Here is a 25,675-nt window from a genome sequence, read left to right on the forward strand (position 1 = left end):
TTATTTTCAAAAGAATTTGCAAATTCTAAATTCGCAGTTTACAATTTCAAATTTTCTTACTTCGTTCTTAAGACTTTTCAAAGAAATATTGAATGGAAAAATCTTATAATTCAACTTTACCCTTGTGTGTATCCTTTCGTTCATCGATGGCTTCACCTTGTTGCTTGTTGGCACATTCAGAATCCTTACCAGCGGTCCTATGGTCATCCCCTTAATGAAAGAAAGTGTTTTTAGTGTTTTATATCTTTCCACTTTCATAAATTTAACTTTTATTAGGTTATGTCTAATGAGTCAATGGCAATCGCGACTGTTTTTTAGGAATAATTTTACATTGTTGGAAAACATAACTTCTTTTAAGTTCATATAAATGAAAAATCGTCATCTACGTTCATTGTTATCAATTAAATATCAAATAATTTTGCATATAAATTTTCGAAGTTGACAAATAAATTCATTGTGGGTTAGATGCGGTTTTCAAACGATGTTACACTAAACCTTTGATTTCTTGTAAAGTAGAAAACTAAAGTGGAAAGCTTCTCAGCAAATTGACATGATTCTCTCGGGTCGTTCACTGCGTATTATGGTGGAGGGTGTTCTCTGTTCATATTTTTCTATTAATGGTGGTGGTCCTGAGGACTTATCTCGCCCACCTTCTTCCTGATATGCATAAATGATTTTCTCTCACTGACCTCAAATCCTGTCAGCTGTTTCGCTGATGATAGAACTCTCCATATCTCCTACTCACACGATAAATCTTTCCGTGCTCAAGCATCTAAAGGTTCAAGATCATTCGTATTTACTGATTTAGACCATTCTTCGGAGAAATAGCAACTTAATTACTTTTAATGCTTGATTCTTCTTATTCAGATCGCGCACTCTGCGATATTTTGGAATTACTTAAGTAATTCGAAAATATCAGCGTTTCTTTTCAAAAGGATCAGAACTCAGTACATTTGTAGCTGAATATAGCATTAAAACTTGCGTAGAATTACAAGGGGTTTTCGAAAAGTAGGGTAACACATTTTTTTTTCTTCTTAGGTATGGTGAAAGGAATGAGATGAATAGATGGACAGATAAACCGTTAATAACGTTCAAAAAGACCGACACTGCAGTGTGGCGCTACCGTCACCCCCACAGCTAATTCCAGTTGCAAAATGGCGGAGTGTGGTCCAAAATAAATGTACGTCAAGTCATTCGTTTTTTTGCAAGCAAAAGGATTCACCAAGTGACATTCTCCGTGAACTGGTTACTGTGTATGGCGAAAAGGTGATGTCTAAGAAGCAGGTGTGTTTTGGGTGCAATGAATTTAAAGCGGGCTGTGGTGACATTGAAGATCGACATCGAGCGAGCAGACCTTCATCGAGCAAGACAGAAGACAATATTTCGCGCATTAAGGGCATCGTTCTTGAAGACTGGCGAGTGAAACTGCGTGAAATTGCACAAGTAGTAAACTTGAGTAAGTCTACTGTTTACGAAATTGTTCATGATATCCTCTTTCGAAAGGTGTGCTTCCGCTAGGTGCCCAGACAGCTGTTAGAAAAGCACAAGGAAGCACACTTGGGGATGTGCCTGGAAAATCTGTTGCGATCCAGCGACAAACGTGAGGATTTTCTAGGATTTTCACCTAGTCACAGGAGACGAATCATGGGTTCATCAACCCCAGAGAGCAAACAAAACTCCGTGACCTAGAAACATCCACAGTCTCCTGTGCGCAAACCACTGGTGAGTTGTGCTGCAATCGTTGGGACCTGCCACATTCCCCCCACATCCCAGACTTAGCGCCTTGGGACTTCCATTTATTCGGCCCTCTAAACAAACACTTTTCATGAAGGCATTTCACTACGAAAGAGGAAGTTCCTCAGGCAGTGCGATGTTGGTTACTGGGTATGGGCACGGACTTCTTCAGTACTGGTACCGATAAACTGATCTATCATTGGGACAAGTGCACCAATAAATTTTGAAACTTTGTGGAGAAGTAGTGCATGTTCACTTATTTCTTGGTGTTTAATTTCAACTTCCTATTATTAAACATTATCTAGAAAAAAATGTGTTACTTTACTTTTCGGAAACCCCCCTCATAGAAAGGTGGCAATTCTATAAGGCACGCTGTACTTGAAGTGCATTGAAAAGAAAAATAAATCGTAACTCTTTATTATTATTATTATTATTATTATTATTATTATTATTATTATTATTATTATTATTATTATTATTATTATTATTGTGTAATCAAATGCATGTAATAACTGTAACAAAAGTATGCAATATAGAGTGATTATATCTATTGATATTGTATATATAGAGTGTAAAATTGCAAAGAAACATCTGTAATAATCATCATTATGAATATTATAATAATATACGTTGTAAACAGTTATTGTTATTATTATTATTTAAAAAAACTTTATGTACCAGAAAGTATTTGTTATGCATAATTGTGTTCCTATAATGTATGTAATTTATCTGAGAAATAATAAAAATGTTAAAAAAAAAAATATATATATATATATATATATATATATATTATTATTATTATTTTATTAGTTTGTTTGCTGTGTTGGGAACACTAATAAATAAATAATAACTAACTGGTGTCATCCTCAGATAAGCTTACAAATAAGCTTCGAGGTTGAAAGCTGAGAAATCATCTCACCCAAGATAAAAAAAAAAATGAATAAATAAATAAATAAAAAATCCAAACCCATATATCACATTTCAGTGCTGTAGTTACAGCACTTAAATATACTAAAAAAATCTAAAATGTAAATATATGTATAACTCATTGTTAAATGAATAAATGCTGTATTATTATTATTATTATTAATACATTATACAGGAGAAAAAAAAAGAAGAAAAAAAAACCTGTACAAATTTCATTGTTAAAAAAAACAGAATTGAACCTATTGTCAATATGTAATCACAATATTAATCATAATTTTAATTTAAAAAAAAAGATTGAATTTTTTTAAAAGAAAATATGTAATCAAGTATGTATCATATGTAATCAAATGCATATAATGTATGTATCATATGTAAACGAATGTATGTAATGTATGTATCATAAAAAATTATCATTTAATAATATGTAACAAAATTTGCACTAGTCGTGTAATTTGTTTGAAAAATAATAAACTGTTGTTTAAAAAAAGTATTATTAATTATTATTATTATTATTATTATTATTATTATTATTATTATTATTATTATAAAAACCTCCATGGAGTCAAAGACTCATCATGGGAGGTCCAATGTTATATACACAGCTTGTCATACCGTGCCTTAAATATATTTACTGTCTCTGTGCTCACCACACTCTCGGGCAATGCATTCAAATCACTCACCACTCTCCATGCAAAAAACCTGCTCCTCACCCCCTTGCTCACATTCTTCTTATACAGCTTCCAGGGATGACCTATTGTTCTCTTCCCATGCAAAACCTCCCCGACATTAATCTCCCCGACATTATTATTATTATTATTATTATTATTATTATTATTATTATTATTATTATTATTATTATTATTATTATTATTATTATTATTATTATTATTATTGTGTAATCAAATGTATGTAATAACTGTAACAAAAGTATGCAATATAGAATGATTATATCCATTGATATTATATATATAGAGTGTAAAATGGCAAAGAAACATCTGTAATAATCATCATTATGAATATTATAATAATATACGTTGTAAACAGTTATTGTTATTATTATTATTATTATTTAAAAAAACTTTATGTACGAGAAAGTATTTGTTATGCATATAACAGCTTATATGTCTCGATCATATCCCCTCTCCTTCTTCTATTCACCAATTTCTACAAATTTCACTTTGTCAATCTCTCTTCATACTCAACATTCCAGTGACCAGAAACCACCTTATTCAATCATCTCTGAACTTTTTCCAACACATCTTCATCTTTTGGAAAACCAAGTGACCAAATCTCTGCACAGTAATCCATATGTGGCCTGATCAAAGCCTTATACAAAGTAACCATAACATCTTTACTTCCACAAGTCAGTGCCCTCCGCATCATTCCCATTATCTGCTGTATTGTCCGCTGTGTTATAACTTCTATTAAATCTATACTAGTACTGTTCTACACTAGTTAATTCTATACAACTCAAGGATTGTATAGAATTAACAGAGATGTAACTATGGCTATTAGGCAAGTGTAGGAAGTTTGTTTAGTGCATGTTTTTACTACCTGATTTGCCTGTTTTACAAGAAAAAACTAAATAAATTTCCTATATTTATAGAAGTACTGCCAATTTTTCTAATCTTGAATTTAATCTTAGTCTCATTTATTTTTTTTTGACAATACTCTATGAAATGGATTACAGCCATAGACCATAATTGTCACTTCATAAATTCCTGATTATATATCCTCAATGGGTACACAGAATACTAAATAGTTACGTTTACATTTGTGGTTTGTACATTAATCCCTCTTTGAATGAAATTCCGAAAAAACATTGGCATTGATATTTATGATCAGGATTGATCCCTTTGAAACAAATTTTGAACATGATTGTAGCGGAGTGGTACGTACCCAGAGATGGACTACTTATAGTTTATTTCTTACTCACAAAGTTTAGAATATTAATTATGGGTTTTTATGGATTACATAAATTACAATATCCTCAAACTTAACAAGCATGGAGTTGTCATTCAATATAACAATAAAGCGCCCCAAGAAGCTCTTATAATACACATACCTGTATGAAAACGGTGAAGTAGACAAGAGAGATTATCGTAGTGACCATCATGTTTTTTGTTGGTATCACTTTGTCTGAAACTATTAGAACGAGGGCAAATGCCACTGCGCCTCGTAATCCACCATAAGCCATTATGAACTGTTCGACCCTGTTGATTTGATGTAGACGGAATCGGTTGGCTATTCCAGTTAATATAACTACCACTGAAATATAGAATATTTCAAAACTATTAGAGAAAAAAGAAGTCAGTGAAAACTTATACATTTATTCGAGAAACTGAATGAATTAGTAAATAAAAAAAATCAGTGGATAGTAGTATAAATTGTACGGATATCATTGTAATCTCAAATAGGTGGCAGAAGATTATTCTTGATCAGGCAAGGGCTTGAAGAAGAAAAAAAATGAGGTCTTATCTTCGTCCATAGGTAAAAATCATCAGTACATTAGTGTTTGACAAAATGGTTTCATTAATGGACACAAAACACGAATGTCATTTGGTTATAATATATTCTTCTTACTTATAGTCTTTCGAAAACCGACTTTGGGGAGGTTGCAATAATTTTTTGGCAACTTCAATGCAAATAAATCACTTCAGTTTTAGTGGATGAGGAAGTATGATCTCTTTTACACGACAGACTGTCGAATTCGAATCCTGATGTAAGCTAAACGTTTATAAAAAAAAACCTACAAACATATAGCATTAATTAGATTCCTTGAAAATAAGTTACTTAGTTCTGTACATAACTTTTATTGCCTAGCGTACATGCTAAGGGGAAACTTGAAATGTCATAAAAAGCAACTTTTTCCTGAGAGACACTTTTTGCCGGGGTCCATGTTTCTCTAATCCTTTGTACCTAAATGGTACTAATTTATTATAGGTTTTGAATCTTTCATGGATGGATCACCATAAAATATAACAGTAATAAACTATTATTAGCTATAATTACCTAAAATTTGTAATCAGGGGAATAGACCTGTCTGTTCCCCTTCCCCCAATTGGACGGATGGTCACTCAAAACGTATAAACAGACGATAATTGGAAATTTCAATAAAATTCATTATATTATGCTCATTCTTCTTACTTCTTACTAAAAATTAAAAAATATAAACATAAATGAATGGAACATCCATTTATGTTTATATTTTTTAATTTTTTCTATTACTGGTTCTTATATTATCTGTTGATTTCCACTAATGGTTAGAATACAACCATGATTAGCGCAATTGTAAAGCGCAAGCTGAATCCTATTGAGATTCTCATATGCTTATTGATGAAACCTCAAAAGACTGAAAGGAGTGCTAGCTGTGAGACTGCCAATGATACTGATGAAGGCAGTATATCTCTGCATGTTCCTTAATAGGAGTATTTTTCTGTTCTGACATACGGTGCTTAATAAAAATAAATAAATAAAACATAGTAATAAACCTCCAGTTTGGGTAAAACGTGCTTGGAACAAATGCATGTCAGAACTAATGACTTTCATTCTACTAATGCTTTGTATGAAATATTTGCCTTCAAGAAGTCGATGGCTATTTAAAGAGTCATCATCATCATGCGTATCAAGGATTTAGGCCTAGCATGGCCTGTTCCGGCCTTAGAAGTCATCGTTGAATCGTTTAAGAGGACGTTCTGGTTTTCTTTTTCCTAATGGCTTGTACTTTAAGGCTTGTTTTGGTAATCGTTCCGTTTTCATTCTTTGAACGTGTTCCATCCGTTTATGTTTATATTTTTAATTTTTTCTATTACTGGTTCTTGGTTTAACTTGCCATTTAAAGAGTGAAACAGCGAAGTCAGCAGTTACAACTTTTCAAAGTCTCTTGTAAATAAAACTTAATGTTAGCTTTATAAGATGAATTGTTTCGACAATGCCCTTTGGTTGGAAAGACTTGGGTTCGAATCCTTTCGCCCAGGAGGCGAAAAACCTTCATCGGGGTTTTTCAACTGAAGGTGAGTTAGCCGATTGCATACAGGATTGATAGGGTTTTGCCTTGGTGGTGCAAAGTGAAACTAGGGTTTTTTATCCCGCAGAGCAGGGAAACCGGCCATTAGAACACAGCCAATTAACCAACATGATACACGAGTGTCATAGCCCGAGTTGATTCGGCTGTAAGTGCAAATAAACCAAACCAAACACACACACACACACACACACATTATTAATAGTTACTTGACTTATTGTGTTCCGTTACTCAGAGTTTTGTGCGCATGCGCGTCCATTCCATCCTAATCAGTACATATCAACATGGCAACAGTTCAACAACTACAAAAAAAAAAAAAAAAAAAAAAACTCAGCATATTTTTTGCTGCGCAGAATTTGTCAGTGATTTGACAGTAATTTATGTGCAAAGAAAATTCATAAGGCACTTTAAATTTAAAATCCACCTAATGATACAATAAATCTAACCACAGTATTTAAAGAAACTTAGTAAATGCTGAGAAGTCTACCGAATTGCTAAGAATTTTAGATGTCCATTTCTCTCGATAGTTAGGTCCAAAAGGATTCATTATAAAGGAAGTGTGGAGTTACATAAAAGAATTCTTTTTATGCGAAGAAAGGAGCTATAGAACTGAGTGGCTTGTTGGATGTTACAAAAAAAAAAAAAAAGTCATTACCCCATCACTAATATTTCTCAATGTTTCACAGTATTTCTTAACGCTGTATTACAATTTTTGCTTAATGTCAAATACTTGCGCTTGTAATAACTACTCTCATACAGTCATTGTTTTTTGTGAAAATACTGCATTCTCATTATTTACTCATATCACATGATCATGATTTTACAATTTTTCTAGTACCCTAAAAAAATAAACTTAATTTTAATGGACATTTTTGGCAGCAGTCGAGTAATATGAACTACTTTTCTACTCCTAGTTCGCTATCAAAACGAAATTCACAGTTGTTGTTTTTTTGTCAAAACATTTTTAAGCTATTTTTTTTCCATACAATAAAACTGGAGTATATTCTTTAGTAAAGATGGTGCAATCTCCACGTTCTTAAGTGAGTCTCTTCTTCAACCAGAATTAGAGCTTTAACAGTGATCACTTTTCGTATGCAAGCAATATAATATTCTTTATTTACATTTCTTGGTATACTTGCAAAATAACTGGAGGCGAAATCTGCAATTTGAAAGATCAATGCTTGTGGGTTTGGCGCAAAGTTAATATTTTCACATAAACTATGTGGTATTCATTGTAGGTGGAGCTATTATCTTCTTAAGCGCCATGAAACTTCAGAGATTAAATTGCTTTTGCATCAGGCTTACATACAGAAACATCACCAATTCCAGATGTTTCTGTATGTAAGTATGAATCATAAAGCCACTGTATGTTGCTTTATGATTCAATGAACCCGTGTCGCGCACATTAAGGCCACAGTTCAACAGATTTTATTCTGTGTCTGGTAGAATACAACTGGAATCGTTCATTGCTAGCTTGTATTCTTTGGCCAAACGATCCCAGCGACTTGGTACAACCACGCACATACACACACAAACACAATCATGTTGTGCACTCCGGAAATAACCTGCACTGTCAAACAGTCTTAAATGGGAAATTCTATCTTACTCGCCCATATTATTTCAAACATGTCACCATCTGTTATCGCTAAACACTCATACGTACAACCGACAATTTTGAATTTAAAAAACATAAGAAATGAAATAGGATTTTTTTTAAAAACTCAGTATAAACGTGTATCTCACCAAGAAAAGAATGTTGGTTGTGAAGGTGCTTATTTTGTTTTTGTTCATTTTTATGAGTGTTTTAATTTTATCTTAAAAACAAACCAAAAAAAAACGCCTTCACTTCAAATTCAAAGTCACTACATTCTGATTAAATTTGTAATATCTGTAACAATCCTGGATATTATATGAATGATAATGAAATTATAATTAATATAATTGTAGATAAATCACATAGTCTCCTTAAATTTTTTTTTTTTCGGTTGAATAGCAATGATTCTCAAACTCAAATGAATAGCAATTATTCGACTAAAAACATGGATTTGATTTGGCAGTAATGGAAGAGGATATATTATCCTAGTTATGTAAAAAGTTTGCAAAGTATAAATTCTATTTCAATGGCATCGTCTGGTCTTAAAATCGAGATGTAACATAACTAATAGCAATATATGAATACGATCATTAACAGAACAAAGGCGAATCTACTTACCAATAGCTCGATATACTGTGCAGAATGTAAGTGTCATGATAACAAACCACGAATTCCATTCATGGTTGTCATTGACGGTTGATACTCCAAGGAATAAAAATATAATAGTTTCTGAGGAACTTGCGAGCATTTTCATGGTATATTTGACTGTAATGTGAGATTTATAGGATACGTTTTCTTCTACGTAATTCTTCATAGTAATTCCACAAAAAGTAAGACTGAAAAAGAAGGAAGAGGAAATTAGAAAGAAAGAAAGAAAAAAATAATTATTATTATGTTTGTTTGTCTTAATTGATTTCTTCTTTGGCAAAATGGTCATGCTAAGTTACAAAAATATACGTTTTTTTTTTTATATTTAAATTAATAAATATTTAGTTGTAGTTCAAGTATTGCTACAACAGCAATAGTAGCAATTATGGATATCCCATTTTGCTCGAATATCGCGTACCACGATGCCACGTAAAAGCGAAGTATTGAAGATACAGGAGTGCATGCTAAATAACTGATCTTGTGCACAATACTAGAAATGAGGAGGGTAGTTTAAAGTTAACCAAATACTAGTAAGATGGTATCATAGTAGATGCTACATTAGTAATCACTTAGTTCATGCAATTACAGCACTGTTAGCGTATATGTTTTAAATTGTGGGTGACATCACTACCGCAGTATGAGCATATTCAATGGTTGGTCTGACTGACTATTTTCAACTAATTTAGCAAGTTTCCGTCTTAGATTAACTAAAAATAGTCAGGCAGACCAATCATGGAATATGCTCACATATTTGGGGTTGTGCACCAAAATTCCCACCCCTAAAATGCTCGACTCTATTTAAAAGAGTATGCAATCCGAATAATTAATGATCTTATGTCTTTTCTATGAGTATATTCGTGGACAAATGTTTTGATGAACTGATCACGATCATCCTTCCACTTTCTTCCAAGACTAATCAATATGCATTTGCTCTTCAGCTTCAAAGTTTCCGAACTAGTTTCTTTTCTTTCTCTTTCATTCCATCTACTTCACTTCTTCGAAACAACCTCCTTGACTCCATCTTCACCAAAGACCACAGCCTTCAACTGTTCAAGAAATATGTCAACATATTTCTTCTTCCCCTGTTTCTTGCACACACAGCACTGATACGTATAGGTTTTTCGATCTTTCTTGTGTAGGTCAGATATAAAAAAGATCCAATAAAACTAAACCGATAAAAATTGAACGTTAGAATGTCCACAGTTGTAGAGATTTGTTTATACTGTAATATCACCCCAAACGATGCTTGGATTTGACCAGACCGGTGGTGATTGTATACAGCAAAAAAAAAAAAATATACTGCTATTATTCACGAATTATACACAAAGTGACTGTAAAGCAAAGTAAATGCCTCTTTCGATTATTGAAAGAGGCACTTATATGTGTGTTTCGATTGATGGTGAGGTGGCTGGTCTTATTCAGAGGCAGGAGAATGTTTCCTTTCGGATTTTTCTTCTGTAAAACAGAAAATCGGCCGGAGAACAGACATACACATAAGAAGTCAATATTTGTTCGTTAAAGATAATTAGTCTAATAATTTCTAATAATTTAATCGAATGCAAATATTTAAACATTGCCTGGAAATAAAAAAATATTTACTGAAATAATGAAATGTTTAAGGAAAAAAATTACATCTATTGAAAGACAATTATAGGTGGAACGGTGTAAAATTTTCATACCTGAGATGTGCTTTATTCACTAAAATCATAAAAATGTTTCCATCCGTTCAAATACATCATTTACTTTATGCAGAAATCTATCATCTAGCATCATTTCGCGTTTCTTATCAACACCGATAGAGGTACTAAATTTCCTAGTATGGCATCATTAACAAATGACAAATTAGATGAGTGTTTCAGGAGCTTCTTCATCATCTTATGTCAGAAAAACCTTGAAGTAACCTATCGATTCGCTGAGGCATCCTGTAGACTTCATGCTGGTTCCACAGGTGGTCTACTATTGTACACCCACATGTGCAACGACAGCTATTTATTTTCCCTCTTTCACATTTTCTATTTATAAATAATAAACGGACGTATCATCCTATGAAAGTATGATTGCTTTGGATAACTCCTCAGTGAAAGTCGGTGTCATTAACAGCTGTAGATAGTTCTAAATTATCTTGGAGTTTCAGTAGGGCGTTTATCATTAGAATATTTTAATTCAATTCTCTAAAAAGTGTATAAAAGCATTATATTGTTTTTATAATTAGATACCAAATTATTAAAAAAATAATATATATATAAAGTTAAACAGGAATAAATAATTTACGAATATACAAATATAATGTGAATTTGGTTCCAGTTACTGTGGCTACTTACGCTAAAATGCCAGACAGATGAAACAGCTCCGCACTGATGTACGACAGATAAGCCATGACGAACACGAACAGTGGTTCTATGACTCGGACGTGATGAGTGAACCTGGAGATGAAGGCCGCCAAAAATCCCCAGATGATGCCTATTAGAGTTCCTCCTAAAGCTACTACGAAGAATGATGCCACTCCAGCTACATAATCTACAGGTTCAACATTTTCTACACCCATTTCTCCGTAACCTTCGAACATATGGTAGAGGACCTGATTGGAGAAATGGAGCTGACTGTAAAAAGGTATTTTTGCAATATATTAAGCTGGCATTGGACAAAGACAACTTAATTTATTACACTTTTCTCTAACAGTTTATTAAAATCGGGCAAAGGTAAAAATAGTGTGCAGTATTTTCTATAGATGGCAGCACTTACCACGGTGACGGCATCGTTGAGTAGTGACTCTCCGAAAACTAGAATGTAGAGCACCTCATTAACGTGTATCTCTTCGAACACAGCTAGGACGGCAACAGGATCAACAGCGGACGCAATAGAACTGAATAATAAAGTATCAAGCAAAGGCATTTCGACACCGTAAAGTCCAGTAAGACCCACAGCCCACAAAGAAACGCCTATTGTGACGGCATTTATGACTGTTCCGAAGACAGCGAAGGTTAAGATAGTGACGAGGTTGTCGAAGAAAAGGCGATTTGGCATAAAATATCCTGCATCCAGGACAATGGGCGGAAGCATATAGAGAAAGAAGACGTCGGGAGTTAACGGGCCCACTTGGGTAAGGCCCGTATAGAAAAGGAGTAGTCCGATGATGACACCGACTACAATTAAAAGGCAACTCTCCGGACATATCAAAGATATTTTAGGAGTGAGGTGGAACCCTGGAAAGAAACGGAAATGAAATTAGTACACAAGGAAATAGCAAACACAATAATTACTTTAATAAAATAACATTTAAAACGTTTTTGTGTGTGTGTGTGTGTGTGTGTGTGTGTGTGTGTGTGTGCGTGCGTGCGTGCGTGCGTGCGTGCGTGGTTGCAATCGTAAATATGAAAAGTTGTTGGATTTCCAGAATTATAACTGAGAGTGAGATAAGTTTAGATGGGACCGAATAAACTTATGGGAATGAGATTCATAGAGTTTTTATATATACGAATAAGAATCTAATAGTTATTTATGCATTTTGTGAAATGCATCTAAAAATGCGAAAGATTACACCTTCTTGTATTAAGGATTAGTCGTGGAGTATGGAGATCTACAGGACACGCGCCAAAGCAACTAAGGCTTGTGTATTGTATCTGTTAATTGCGCTTGTTTTTCTAACCGGTTTGTTCATCTTGCAGGATGAAAAACCTGAGTTTCCCGGAAGGAGAATCTTTCCACCTCAGCCTGAGAACGAGTAACTTACCTTTAGTCAAAAGTCCTTATAAAGGTTCTTTGCATCCTACATGAGATTAGAACTTAGGTGTTTTTAACCAAAGAGGCATTGTCGTTACGTAGTGAACTACGGAGGTTCGGATGGATCCAGGCCACTTTTGGCATATGCACCACCATGCAATGGATGTCGTCATTATATAAAAATGCTATTGAAAAACGCATTTTTTTTAATTGTCAGTCATCGTTTCCAGACAAACGAAAATTTCCATTACAAATTTTTGTTTTTTTATTTTCTAATTTTTTTAAAATTACTATTTTTTTAAATTAATTTCTAAATTGTGCAATATGAATTCTTAGCTTCGTATTTCTGATATTTTTTACATGTAAATCAAACTTTCTTTAAAATCTAAATATTTCAATTTATACCCGTCAACCCTGGTCTCTTTGTGCACAAGCACAACAATACTAAGTAGATGTTATTCCAATGAGAATGCAATTTTACAGTCCCAACCAACTCTTCGATGTGCTGTCTTTTCAGGAAAACTATTACGTTCCGGAATCTTCATAAAATACAGGATAATTCGCCTTTCAATTTAAAAGCCCTTTCAAATATTCCTCGAGTCCTAGACAGAATCAAATTCATTTTTTTCCAATCCAAAGACATCTTTCTTCAGACTTTTCTACGTTCCCTCAGATGAATTGCACAAAAACCAAATATTTCATATCTAATATGATATGCAGGAATATTTCCCCGTATATCCGGTATTTTTACTTTTGCATTAAAAAATAATGTAAATTAAACTTAGATTTCCGATTCAACATGGGCCTCAGGAAGGAAAAACAAACCGAACAAGATTTAATCTTGAAATGCGTGCACGCCCGCTACTATTCTGACAATCTAAATAATTTAACAGCTTCTCGAGACCAACACCCAATGAATAAAACATCTGAAATGATATGAGTGGGTGAGAAGAAGGAAACGGGTTCAGAAAATGAAGGAAGTGATAGCGATTTACTCTATTATTCTTTCTTAAGTCTTGTAATATCGACCTTGAATTAACATTATAAACAATTCTTGCCATGCAACGTATACAGCAGTGGAAAACAAAAATTGTATCCTGTAGGATTGGCTGTCATGGAAAGTAGTTGAGTTGTCTGAACAATGGACATTAAATCCATCGTTTTGAAATAGATTATTCCTAGTAACTGGAACAAATTTTCCACAAATTAATTATTAAACTTTATCATGAAATGCGTTTCAAGAATTTAGGCTTATTATGGCCTTTTCCCTGCAGCTATCTGCAAGTTAGCGAACGATTTAGTCTTGTTTTCCTGGTAGTCTCTCCAGTTACATTCTTTAATATGCTTCATTCAAATGTATTTATATTTCTCTGATATTGGTTCCTAGTTTAATTATTTCTTAATTTCTTTTATGATCAATTTTAATTTTATTTCCAGCCTAATATATTTGCCAGCCAAATGTATAATCACCGTTAACCTTCAAGAACCTTCAGATGGGAAAATTGTCTTTGTGTTAATTCTTTAACTACAGAGACAATTTCCCCATCTGAAGGTTCTTGATGGTTGACGATAATATCGATGAACCTTTACCACTTTCGCACTATGAAAAAACCACACCTACACATCCATCATTCCTTCATCATCAAGCTTTACAGTTGGATCAATCCACCAGATCCGTGTTCTCCCATCTGAGGAAAATAGACTGTATTTCCAGTCATCCAGAGTCCAGTTTCTGCGGTTTAAGCACCACTGCAACCGTAAATAAGAATTAACTCTTGTTCTAGCGTTTGACTTAGTTTAGCTCTTCTCCACTTGCTATCATTTAGTTCACACTGAATGGGATGTTTACTGATGTCTCCCTTATATAATACTTCTCTTCATAGAACGTCGTCAACATTATTTTTCTTGCGTCTGTCTGTATGTTCATTTGCATCATGCGCACTTGTGCTAGATTCCAGATGATGACCAGCCTGTAGAATCCCCATTACTGGGTGATAGCCCCTCTATAAGCAAAAGGGTCTGGTTTACTTCTCCCATCATAACCTATCCCTTTTGGAAAAGTGTATGTATGCATGTATGAATTAATAAGACAATCATAAACATCCTTGTCGTGGCTGGATTCGAACCCGCAGCCTATTAGCTGGAGAGCGGATGCGATAACCACTCGGCCAACCAAGCCGGAATATTTAATGGTACTCTGCAAAAAAATAGGTATAACCTTGAACGTTATGATCTAAATATAGATTTTTAAAACCGTAGTGTGGTAGAAGCGGAATGACGCTACCTGTTTTGTTTTCCCTTTTGTGAAAGTTCTGGCTTTGAATCCTAACTATTCCTAGCTTGACAAACTAGAAACATTTATAGGAGCTTTCCAAATGAATATGAATCAGGCGGATGGCAGGATTTTTTTTCCTTCTAGAGATTCGAGATTTTTCTCCCCTGTAGCACAAAAGCAAGTCCGGGAACACACCCATTTACAGACAGACACGGAGACAAAAATACATTGGATGGATAGAGGAACTTTAAGCAACTAGTCTTTGGATTCCACGGTAGTACAATAATGTATGGAACCCAATAATGATTATTTAATCAAAAATTCCATATACAGTTTATACCTATGGATTTAGCAGGACCTTTTTATCAGAACACCTCAGAGAAATTAATAAGTATTTCAAAAAAAAAGGATAAAATATCTATTCCTTACCAAGTAGGCAAAGTGGAGTTTAAAATCCGACCTTTCTGAAGGCTAATGTTAGAACATCAGGCATTATGATAGTATGAAATACATTACATGTCTATTTTTTTTATCAGACTGTTGTATATAATGTACTTCAATAAAATTATTTTTGTGTGCCATAATTAACTCTGCTATTCTGTTGTCATCGTGTCACGTGCGAGTATAATTTTCGAATACTTTTAAATAAAATTCTCCAGAACACAGCTAGATGAATTGCTCATCAAAAGATAATTTTAGGAATAACCGTAACTTTGTAAGGTTTCTCGTACCTAAAGCCATACCTCCAAAATAAACACCGTGCACTGCAATAGGTTTCGTCGTAATCACCAACTAGAGAAACTTTTATATGCTCGTTTTCAGCTGTTTTCCGAATTAGTTGATTATTTGCACGAGCCATACGGTTTTTCCTCCAGGAAAACTAGGTTATTAATCTTTCATCTCAGAAAAATCAACTGCAGAGGTCACAGGAACAAGAGATGATGTGTTAGGCTTAAGAACATGAAACGGCGGCAGATGTCTGCTTACTCACTCACTCTCTCTCTCTTTCTCATACTTCTAAAATAATCGATAGCCATGGTCTCACTCTCTCAGTGATAGCTAAATGCTGAGACTAACTCTCCCTTTTAGTTAGGACTAAAAGAGCTTCATCTTTTTTTATTTTATTTTTGGAGTTTATGGATTTTGGAGGAATGATTGATAAGAAGGCGTTAGAGGATTTATTTTTATTTTAATACTGCCTTGGAGATTCAATGATTATGAAGCCAAATTACTTGGCTTCATAAAAACGTAATTAACACAATTATTATAGGGTGGTTACGCTTATCTAAAAAAATCAACGGTGAAGCTAGAAGAATATACGCATTAACCGATTTGTCTGTCTTCAGAGATGAAAAAAAAAATGAGTATCGAGAGAAAAAAAATCTCTTCCACTGCGTATGGGACAGTCTGACTGACCTCTGGTCGAAATATTGTTATATACTCGCGTCATAGACGGTGAACCAAGGTAGGCCTTTCTAACTACGTTACGATATTTGCACTAACTTCTGCAATTTGCGACGCACCGTATGCATCGTTCTATTTAATCTGCATATTAAAAGGAAATGTTTTTGTTTTTAAATGCAGCTATTTCATTCTCTTAGTACTATGCAATCTAGCTCCAAAAGCTTTCAGAAGAAAGTCTGATTTCAGAGATTTGTATAAAAATATCTGACTTACAAAATTTTCGAACGAGAGATTTATAGTGAAAAAAATTCACTGTAAATAGTAGATGCTGGCTGGTCCACGAACCTCTCTGTTTTCCAACGTCTTCCCACCATGTTCCACTATCTGTAAATGCCACTGCAGTTTACATACATCTCCAAGTTTGCGTCGCACATCTGAGTTGGAAAGACTTAAGTTCGAGTCTCGTGTAAGGATACAAAGAATCTTTATAAGAGCTTTTCAACTAAAAGTGAATTAGCAGGTCTTCTACGATAACAGAAGGATTTCCCCTCCTGGAAACTTGTGTTTTCGCTTCCCCCCCCCCCCAAAAAAAACAGACACATCCCGGATAACGTATACAGACATAATACTCGCACACTGGCCTCAACCTTACTTTCCCAATTTAAAACAATCCAACCCAACCCAAAATGTTTTCATACTCAGTTAATAATAACATAAGTTTTAAACTAAAAAAAAAAAAAAAGATTATTGTAGTATCTAAACATGTCCTCCCCAGTGAAGCTTCATAATATTCTAAATAAATCCATAAAGTCACTCAGAATGCATTTTCTATTACTAACGAAAATATCCAGCAGCAAAAGAATTTACTTGAGCACTTATAGATTTCGCAATGTTAAAATATTTTCTTTTTTCTCTAGTCGGTTTAGTTAAGCAATGTTAACGAGGCACAACCAGAGATAAACAGTCGTGAATAAATAAGAGGTATATTTTAGTATGTAGCACTGCCAACGGGAAACGCCTATTGATTTTTTTAAATCTTTTAATTCCTTCACGTTGTCAGCTATTGCAATTATCCTTATGTAATGCTCTGTAGCAACATCTACTCCAAATGCTAAGACGTAGCAAAAATAAAACTTGACTCTTCAACTTTTTTTTTTTTGAAGCGTTTCAGTATTAAGTTCTCCTTACGAATAAAAATTCTAAGGAAACAATTTGTTTCTTCCTCTTTCCATCTTTCGACCCATCGTTTGAACTATACCTATCTATTCCACAATTTACGTCTGTGTGGTTTGTTTTAAAAGAATCGAAAAACAGCTTTATAATAGCGTGTTTTTATGCGAATATGAATTCCTAGGTTAGAAGAAAGTTGATGGATAGACATATCTTTTCAGTGTCATTTGTTTTTGTAATGATATTTTGAATATATTAATTTAATTACGTGAACAAATTGTGCAATTTAGTGTCTCCTAATAAACCTTACGGAGTAGAGAGTAGGAAGTTATTGCAATTATCATAAAAACCTTTACTTTCGCAACAGCATTCTTGTGTAGTGACATAATTCATTAACACAGTTTTATGTAGGCGTGATTTTGTTTGTCTAATTCTGTCATGTCCGATCGAAACGCTAACTTTCAATCCTAACTAGCATTCACTAAATCCTAACAAGGCAAGAAGAGATTATTATTATAATTTCAAACCGTTTTATCATTAAAAAAATGGAAATATAAGAGAGGGGAGAAAATTCAAAAAATGATTTTTTTAGACACATTTACGTGATAAATGAATGCCTGCGAGGTTTAGCTTTCAAGAAAAAGAAGAACAAATTTTATTACAATATCAGTTAAACCACAGAAAAATGTGCACTTTACAAGACATTAAAATCATGAAGGAAAATCAAAATAATTCATGAAATAATTTTATAAACTTGAAATAATTTTCCGCATTTACAAACAAGTGAAAGCAACTTCGTTCTCGCTATTCAAGTCAGTTTTTCTGTCTATATTTGAAACCACAGCTGTTTGATAATTTTTCACATAAATTAGCATTCATCGACTCACAGATTTAAAACCAGTTCTCAACACTTTCTGTTAATTCTGAGATAACGATCGAAGATATGTAATATCGATTTTTGCTATTCTCTACAAAACAGTCAGCACAACAAAAATCCTACAAAACCCGCTGATTCATTTTCCAGTTATTCTTAAAAAATCTTAGAACTTTTTTCAGTTTTTTTTTTTTTTTTTTTTTCGAACACGTTTTAAACACTTACGAAATTTTAAGACTCTGGAAGATATAGAAGTGCTCTAATTTGTTCAAAAGAGCATTTTAAAATCACTCTGTATTTTTTTCGCACCAAGGTTTTGAGGGGAGGGGGGAGATCTTTGACTTGCTTTTATAGAACCTTTAATAATTAAAGCAAGGAGAGATTTCTCTTTTCTTTCGCGTATTCATTTATAGCTTGTAGTTGGGAGTGGGAAAAATGAACCTATCATAAAGGCTCTCAACACAGCAATTCGGATTTAATTTGTATCTTACAAAAAAAAAAAAAAAAAAAAAAAAGCTACAGACATCTTAGTAAATCAATGATTTCTGTTGATATCAGAATTGCCCCTCCTCTATAAGCACACTAATCCTCCCTAGTTTTTGTTAACGACTTAATAGCCACAAGGGAGTGCTTGCGAAAAGAGAGATTACATTGATTGATAATTACGAGATTACGAGCTCATGCATTAATTGAATGTTGACTGCAATAAGATAGTTAATAAAGAATAAGTATGTTGTTGGGCGGTTCGTTTAGATTTTTTTTCCATTTATTACTGTTCTTTTAATCATCTAGCTGCTTTGATAGCAACTTAGGAAACAACAGTTGTTCACAGGTGAACATAAACTGTTTGACTGTTTCTTTTAAAAAGTTGCTGTTTGAATTTTTTTTTTATTATTATTTCGAAGGTAAAAGATTCATTTTTTGGTTATTTTGAATGCTAAATTGAATTTGAATTTTTTCCCGTTTTAGTTGCTTAGATTTTTGATTGTTTCGAATGTAATTGTTTTAATTTTCTGATAGGATAATTTCCATAATTCTTCTTCCTCTCTACAAAAAATCTGGTGATGACCGAAACTTGTCGAATGACGATACTTTATAAAATACAGGGTTGTGTTCTAACGAAGAATCTCTATTAAGAATCAGTAACAAGTTATCAGAAGCCAACCCTAGATCCTTTTACTGAATGAGAAAAATGAAAGTGTCCCATTAATAAAGAACGCGGAAGTAAAACCGAAGTTTAAGATGTTTACAATTAACTACTACAAGATTTTTAAGGTCATAACGCAAGTGTAATTATGCCTATTAATTGTGTGCCGGTTTTTCTCTTTGCATATGATCTTACAAACGGCGATCTCTCTTGAATATTTATTCCAACTGTAGTGCACAATATGCAACCAAGCAGAAATACTTTACTCGAGTGGGTTAATAAACGAAAAAAACGGTAACAGTGTTTTTACTAGAGATACAAATATTTGCGCTGAGATACAAATTCAAATGAGAGCTCTATATCATAAAATGAACCATTGTATTGCCTGCAACGAAATTCAATTTAGTCAATAGATTTATGAATCTCCGTCACACATTTCTTCAATATCCTTTACAAGAAGTAAGACAAAAATGTGATCGGAAATTAATTCGTTAATATGATCGGACATAACGATCGGGTTGATTCATGCAAAAACTGAATTTTTTATTACAAAGGAATGAAATAGATTGGCATAGTAATTCGTGAAAGAAATAATATTACAAATTATATTAAATTTTACTCCAAACAAAATGATAAATAATTTATTTTTCAAAGTCTTAAATTTGCAAAATAGCTATGTTTTATCGTCCTTTTCACTAGCATCCACATAGTGCGATAATAATATTGCACTATTCATAAAAACAATAAATAAATAAAAATAAAATAAGCAGCATAAGCTATTTTTCAATTGCAAACATAGAAGTCTTTTTTAAAAACATAAAAAAAAAAGTATACCAACTATCCACTGAATCATAACTGTCCATTATCTTAATACGTTTGATTTTATTTTGTTAAACTGTTCTCAGTATAATTTCATCCTAACTTGAATGGCGAATTGAATAATTACGAATCTTTAAAATACTCGTTTATAAATTTGGGCAGTCTTGTAGAAAGGAACTGTGTAAAAATCCTAGTATGGATCTGCTGAATAACCGTTGTCTCTCTGTCTCCTCCGCTAGACACTTACGGACCAAGTAGTTCATTGTAAGTTGCGTCATAGTTTCCTCGATGTCGTGGTCGAAACAAAAATGATAAGGACAGAACCGGTTAGGCAACTGTCACTATTGGAAACATAGAAAGATAAATTATTTGATAGTTTGGAGCTGACTGCAGTTGAACAACTAGAGATCTGTGGTGTCCAAATGTCGATAGTGACATCCTTTCGACATTTGAAAACTGAAAACTTGATGCGAAATTATAGAGGCTGTCATAGCACTTTAAGTGAAATTTTTGCATGTTTTATGTTCTAACTTCAGAAGTAATTGACATATCCGGACGCAAAATACTTAGTTTTTTCTGTATGGATTATTTATTTAAAATTGACCGAACTGTTATTTCTGTAATTGTCTAAAAGTGTCTTTTAATTTTCCCGATATGAATCAGTAACAATTCATATTAATCATTTACGATTTATTTGCAATTTGCAAGCCGACACGCACAAATCTCGAAACTGGAACAGCTACTTCTTATGAAGGAGCTTAAAAGAGGGGGGGGGGGGGGGGAAACACAACCTCAACTTCAATGAATACAAGATGTAGTCGTGTTCTACTTCTAGGAAAGAAAAAATTGCTCTATTCATTTCCCCTTATTTGTGCTCTAAAACGAAACAAAATTACAAGCTAACGTATGAAATACCAGTTGTGAATTTATGTTTTTTAAGGTACAGCTTCTCAAAATAAAATAAATAAATAACATTAAAACATTTATGTAATCTTCACAAAATTACAAAAATTGATGCAATACATGTAATTGATGCAATCCTACTTCTCCGCAGAGCCTCTTCTTTTCACTTCCGTGTTTCTTCTTCATTTCACCGACTTTGTTCTAGTTCTTACTTATCGAACAATAAGCGCGATACTTTTTTAATAGGGTAGTACTCGCAACAAATTCACAAGAACGTTTGCAGCTGCATTGTTCATGCTCTTAAACGATGTAGTTAAGTTTGTAAATGATATTTTCGAATGGATTATGCAGTCAACTGCTGTTGTTCTTTCATCACATCATTTCCTTTCTTTCATTTTTTTTTTACAGATTTATTTCCAGTAAAAGAAAAATGTTCACTTTTTTTCTAAATGCTGCAGTTTTTCCTTTTTTTTTAAAATTCGAACTAACATTTTCTTATAGCCTTCCCCGAACACACACACACACACACACACACACACACACACACACACACACACACACACACACACACACACACACACACACACAGAACCCGTCTAGATATTCTCGATTCTATCAAGAAAAATATTTCGGGGATAACTCTCTCTAGTATGTGTGTATCTCTCTTCCTACCTGACATACTCTATACTCTGACCTTATGACTTTCTTTCAGGTTCTTCTTTAGACACTGTTCAACTGAACTGGATCCATTTCAGCCGAACTAAAAACATAACCAGTTAATGTGTATATAAGGTCTGACTTCAAACCCATCAAACTGGCTTTTCTTTTTACATTTTTGTTCTATTTTTTATTTTTATTTTGAAACTTTCTTTATACCCACCCTCGAGCTGTTTGAGAATAATATCACTAACTTCCTTCTTGTTCCTAACTAACCCTTGCCACACACACACACACACACAATAGAGTTTTTGTTTTTGAATTACAACCGAGCTAATTAAGGAATCTGCTACTAATTAAGGAATCTATACATATAATAATACTAAGTATGGTGGTTTATCCCTTTCAGTCGTTTCCGACTCTAGGTGACTTTGTGGGCAAGCTTACAAAGTGTTCTTGGTCAGATTTTTACAGAGTAGTTCACCATTGCTTTCCCCAACCCGAGTTTCCTGTTGAAAAAACCCTACCCTCCGTATGAAACCGGCTAACTCACCTTTCGTCGAAAGAGACCACATAAAGGTTCCTCACGTCATTGACGGGAATCGAACCCATGTCTTTCTGACCAAAGGGCTTCGTCTGTACTGACTGAGCTCAAGAGGCTAACACCGAGTAGTAGTAATCATCATCTTCATTGTCACTACGTTTTCTTCGACCTTTGTATAATAAACTGTTTGTTTGCATATTAACTTCACTTCTGAGCTTCTGAAATAATTTCTTTTATATGTTGATCTTGACATCTCATCCTCAAATGCATTTTTTTAAAAAATTATACGCCTTTCTTTGGTGACTCACGATAAATACACCGATCTTTTAAGGTCTTTTGACTGGAAAGGTAAGAGACGCCAAAAAAGCAAGCTTTACGTTCGAGAAGGAAAGCCTACAAGCTCTGACAACCTGATAATCTTCGTATGTTTCAAAATGTGTTAAGGCAAGTATTCCATCCCTATGCAATTCATCATAGATATGCTAATGGCAATCAAAGAATTACATCGATGTACGGATTTGGATGAGCAAATCTATCTTCTAATTCTAACCTATTGAGTACTAACAGAAAATAATGACGAAGTATGAAACGGCTTCATAGAAACAAACTTAGTGAAACGGTTATTGCTACATCATGAAAAAGAAGTTAAGTTAATGACCTCCGGGAGCGTTATGCTACAGTGAACTTAAGGACAACAACAACAACAAAAGGCGGAGATTTCCCTAATCATTTTTCAACAAGGAAAAAGTTGCCTCAATTGAATTTCAAATGCAATTGTTATGAATGATTTAAAAAAAAATTCTGACATTTTGCGCAACTAAAACTTTTTTTCCCCACTATTCTATAGTGTTTATTATTATATTATTTGTGATTTATGAAATGTATTTTTGGAAACTACATCAAAACGTCTTTCAGAAAAGACAAATTATGATTGCGATATTACAGTTGCTTGCTGAAATTTCAGCAGGAAACAAATGAAGAAAGAAGGGTGAAAACTTTTTTTTATATAAAATGTACAGAAATGCAGAGAAAAATTGAATATACCATTATGAAGGGGAAACTATCACACACACACACACACACACACACACACACACACACACACACACACACACACACACACACACACACACACACACACACACACACACACACACACACACACACACAGAGAGAGAGAGAGAGAGAGAGAGAGAGAGAGGTACAAATCTAAAAATAACAATGACCATCTTGGTTTATTTGTCCTCAATTTATCACTCTCTGTATTTCTACCGTTTCGAAACTTGAGTGAAACAACTACCCGCATTCTACAATACCACCTACGATCTATCTAAACAGGACGAATAGCCTTAGGTAGCGACACTACAAGTAAAATGTGTCAGTGGTAGTTCATATATACACTATCCTACCAAAAGTTATTGGTAGGGTGCCAAAGAAGAAATGGAATGAAGGAAAATTCTCCAGTAATGACGAAACCAAAAGACGACCAAGTAAGCCTAAAATGCAAACCCACAAGCGCCGGCACTTGTTGAAAGCTGATTATCTCATCTCCATCAAACCATAGAGAATTACGTTTGCAGATACGAACTTCCATTAAATATCCTAAAAGACTTGTGTAATCTAACTCTTCATGGAAGAGCTGGATTCCGTGGAATTTCGAATGTTTGAATTTCGAATGTTTGAAAATGTTTATTATTATTATTATTATTATTATTATTATTATTATTATTATTATTATTATTATTATTATTATTATTATTATTTAGTCTGTGGTATCCTAACAATAAAAGTTGGAGATAAAAGTATAGTGATGTGGGGGTTACCTCTCGTCGTATGGATTAGGGGTCTACTGGATGTAGTACATGGAATAGTAAATGCTAGGTTTTGCATCGGCGTCCTTACGTACATTTTGGAAATTTTATGGTACTGGGCCATAAATGTTTTGGCACAATAAAGCTCTGTGTCACATGCAGTAATTGAGCTATTTTCAATTACGACTGAAGCAACTAGGATTTTCAGGCTAACTCATTTTAAAATGAAAAAAAAACAAGAAATTCTTGTGATCCTAGGTAAGATTAAAACCCAAGTCTTTCCTACCAAAATTCGTAGCTTTTTTGTGACTAAGCTACCGAGGCTTCCAAACAGTTATTGTAAACGCGGGGTTGGTAGAGAATCATATCAGAACAGTACACTGGTCAGCACCCGAATATTCTAGCAGAAATTAGTATAAAATACTTCAACAGACATTGAAATAGTTATTACACTTAACAATGGATATTATTTTTATTAATTTATGTTAACATTTTTTGTTTATATCTACAGTCCCGTAACTTTTGATAGGACGATGTATAAGTGAATAGACCCACTGACAGACAAGCAATTAGCTACCCATATAGACAGAAAAGTACCGAAAAGTTACTGAGTTCCGCTACCATCTCATTACGATGAAGTGTCTCATCTTGTTTCTGGTAGAGCCCTTACCATAAATTCTCACTTAACAGCAAAACAAAGAAAGAAAAGTAAATTCCATTGGCTCAAGGTATTTTCCAAGAACACATCCATTATCTACGCAATAGCGTTAACACTGACAAGATGAGAAAATGTCAGGTGACAAGAAACTGAACTTCGCTAACGTCATAACACACTCCAATTGTCGTCAACAAGGTTGGCCTTATCGTATCGATCGACAACTATTTTTTATGTCATCTTTAAGCAAGTATTGATTCACCTATTGATTCCATCTTTGCACAGGAGAACTTTTAGACTTAAGGGTGTGCACTTTCTGTGAATGTCACGTTCACCTACTCGAATGGTTGCAGAAGGATTTCAAAGAAATTTTACTATTTACTTGCCTGCTGTAGTTTATTCGATATCTGGAATATAAAACACATAGGAAGCTTGATATGCGTAAAGATTTATGGTAAAGACTTATTAATATTCATTTGATCTAAAATAATATAGTTTTCTTACAACAGTCTTTAACTTTTTCTCTATCCTGTTTTCTTTTCTTTTCTTTTATTTTTCGATTTCAGGTTAATTCTACTCCTTAATGTCCAGTGTTTATGGGAGGGGAGGACATATTGCGTATTAAATAATTCAGAACTTCTAATATTGGGGAGTATTAACTGTCATGTTTAATAATCTTCCTAGAGATAACAGAACGCAAACGTTTATTTTTGTGGCTTTCGCAATCTTGAGAGAACAGCCAAACCAGTTTTGCAACCATCGCAGTTTG

General features: G+C 33.7%; 1 protein-coding gene across 2 annotated transcripts in view; it reads right to left on the minus strand.

Moving 5' to 3' along the window:
• Positions 1-25,675, minus strand: part of LOC150103436 (Na(+)/H(+) exchanger protein 2-like) — a 154,226-nt gene that overhangs the window by 15,109 nt on the left and 113,442 nt on the right. For both annotated transcript variants that reach the window (XM_090397438.1, XM_090397439.1), the window contains exons 2-6: positions 11,670-12,130; positions 11,249-11,505; positions 8,898-9,115; positions 4,727-4,929; positions 121-210 (exon numbers count right to left, since the gene is read on the minus strand). In XM_090397438.1, coding sequence (XP_090253564.1) covers positions 121-210; positions 4,727-4,929; positions 8,898-9,115; positions 11,249-11,505; positions 11,670-11,987 — 1,086 coding nt within the window. In that variant the 5' untranslated portion in view covers positions 11,988-12,130. The remainder of the gene's footprint in view (positions 1-120; positions 211-4,726; positions 4,930-8,897; positions 9,116-11,248; positions 11,506-11,669; positions 12,131-25,675) is intronic.

The sequence above is a fragment of the Typopeltis vanoorti genome, chromosome 9 (assembly GCF_054136105.1).
Source record: "Typopeltis vanoorti isolate ZY-2024b chromosome 9, IOZ_Tvanoo_1.0, whole genome shotgun sequence".
NCBI lineage: Eukaryota > Metazoa > Arthropoda > Arachnida > Uropygi > Thelyphonidae > Typopeltis > Typopeltis vanoorti.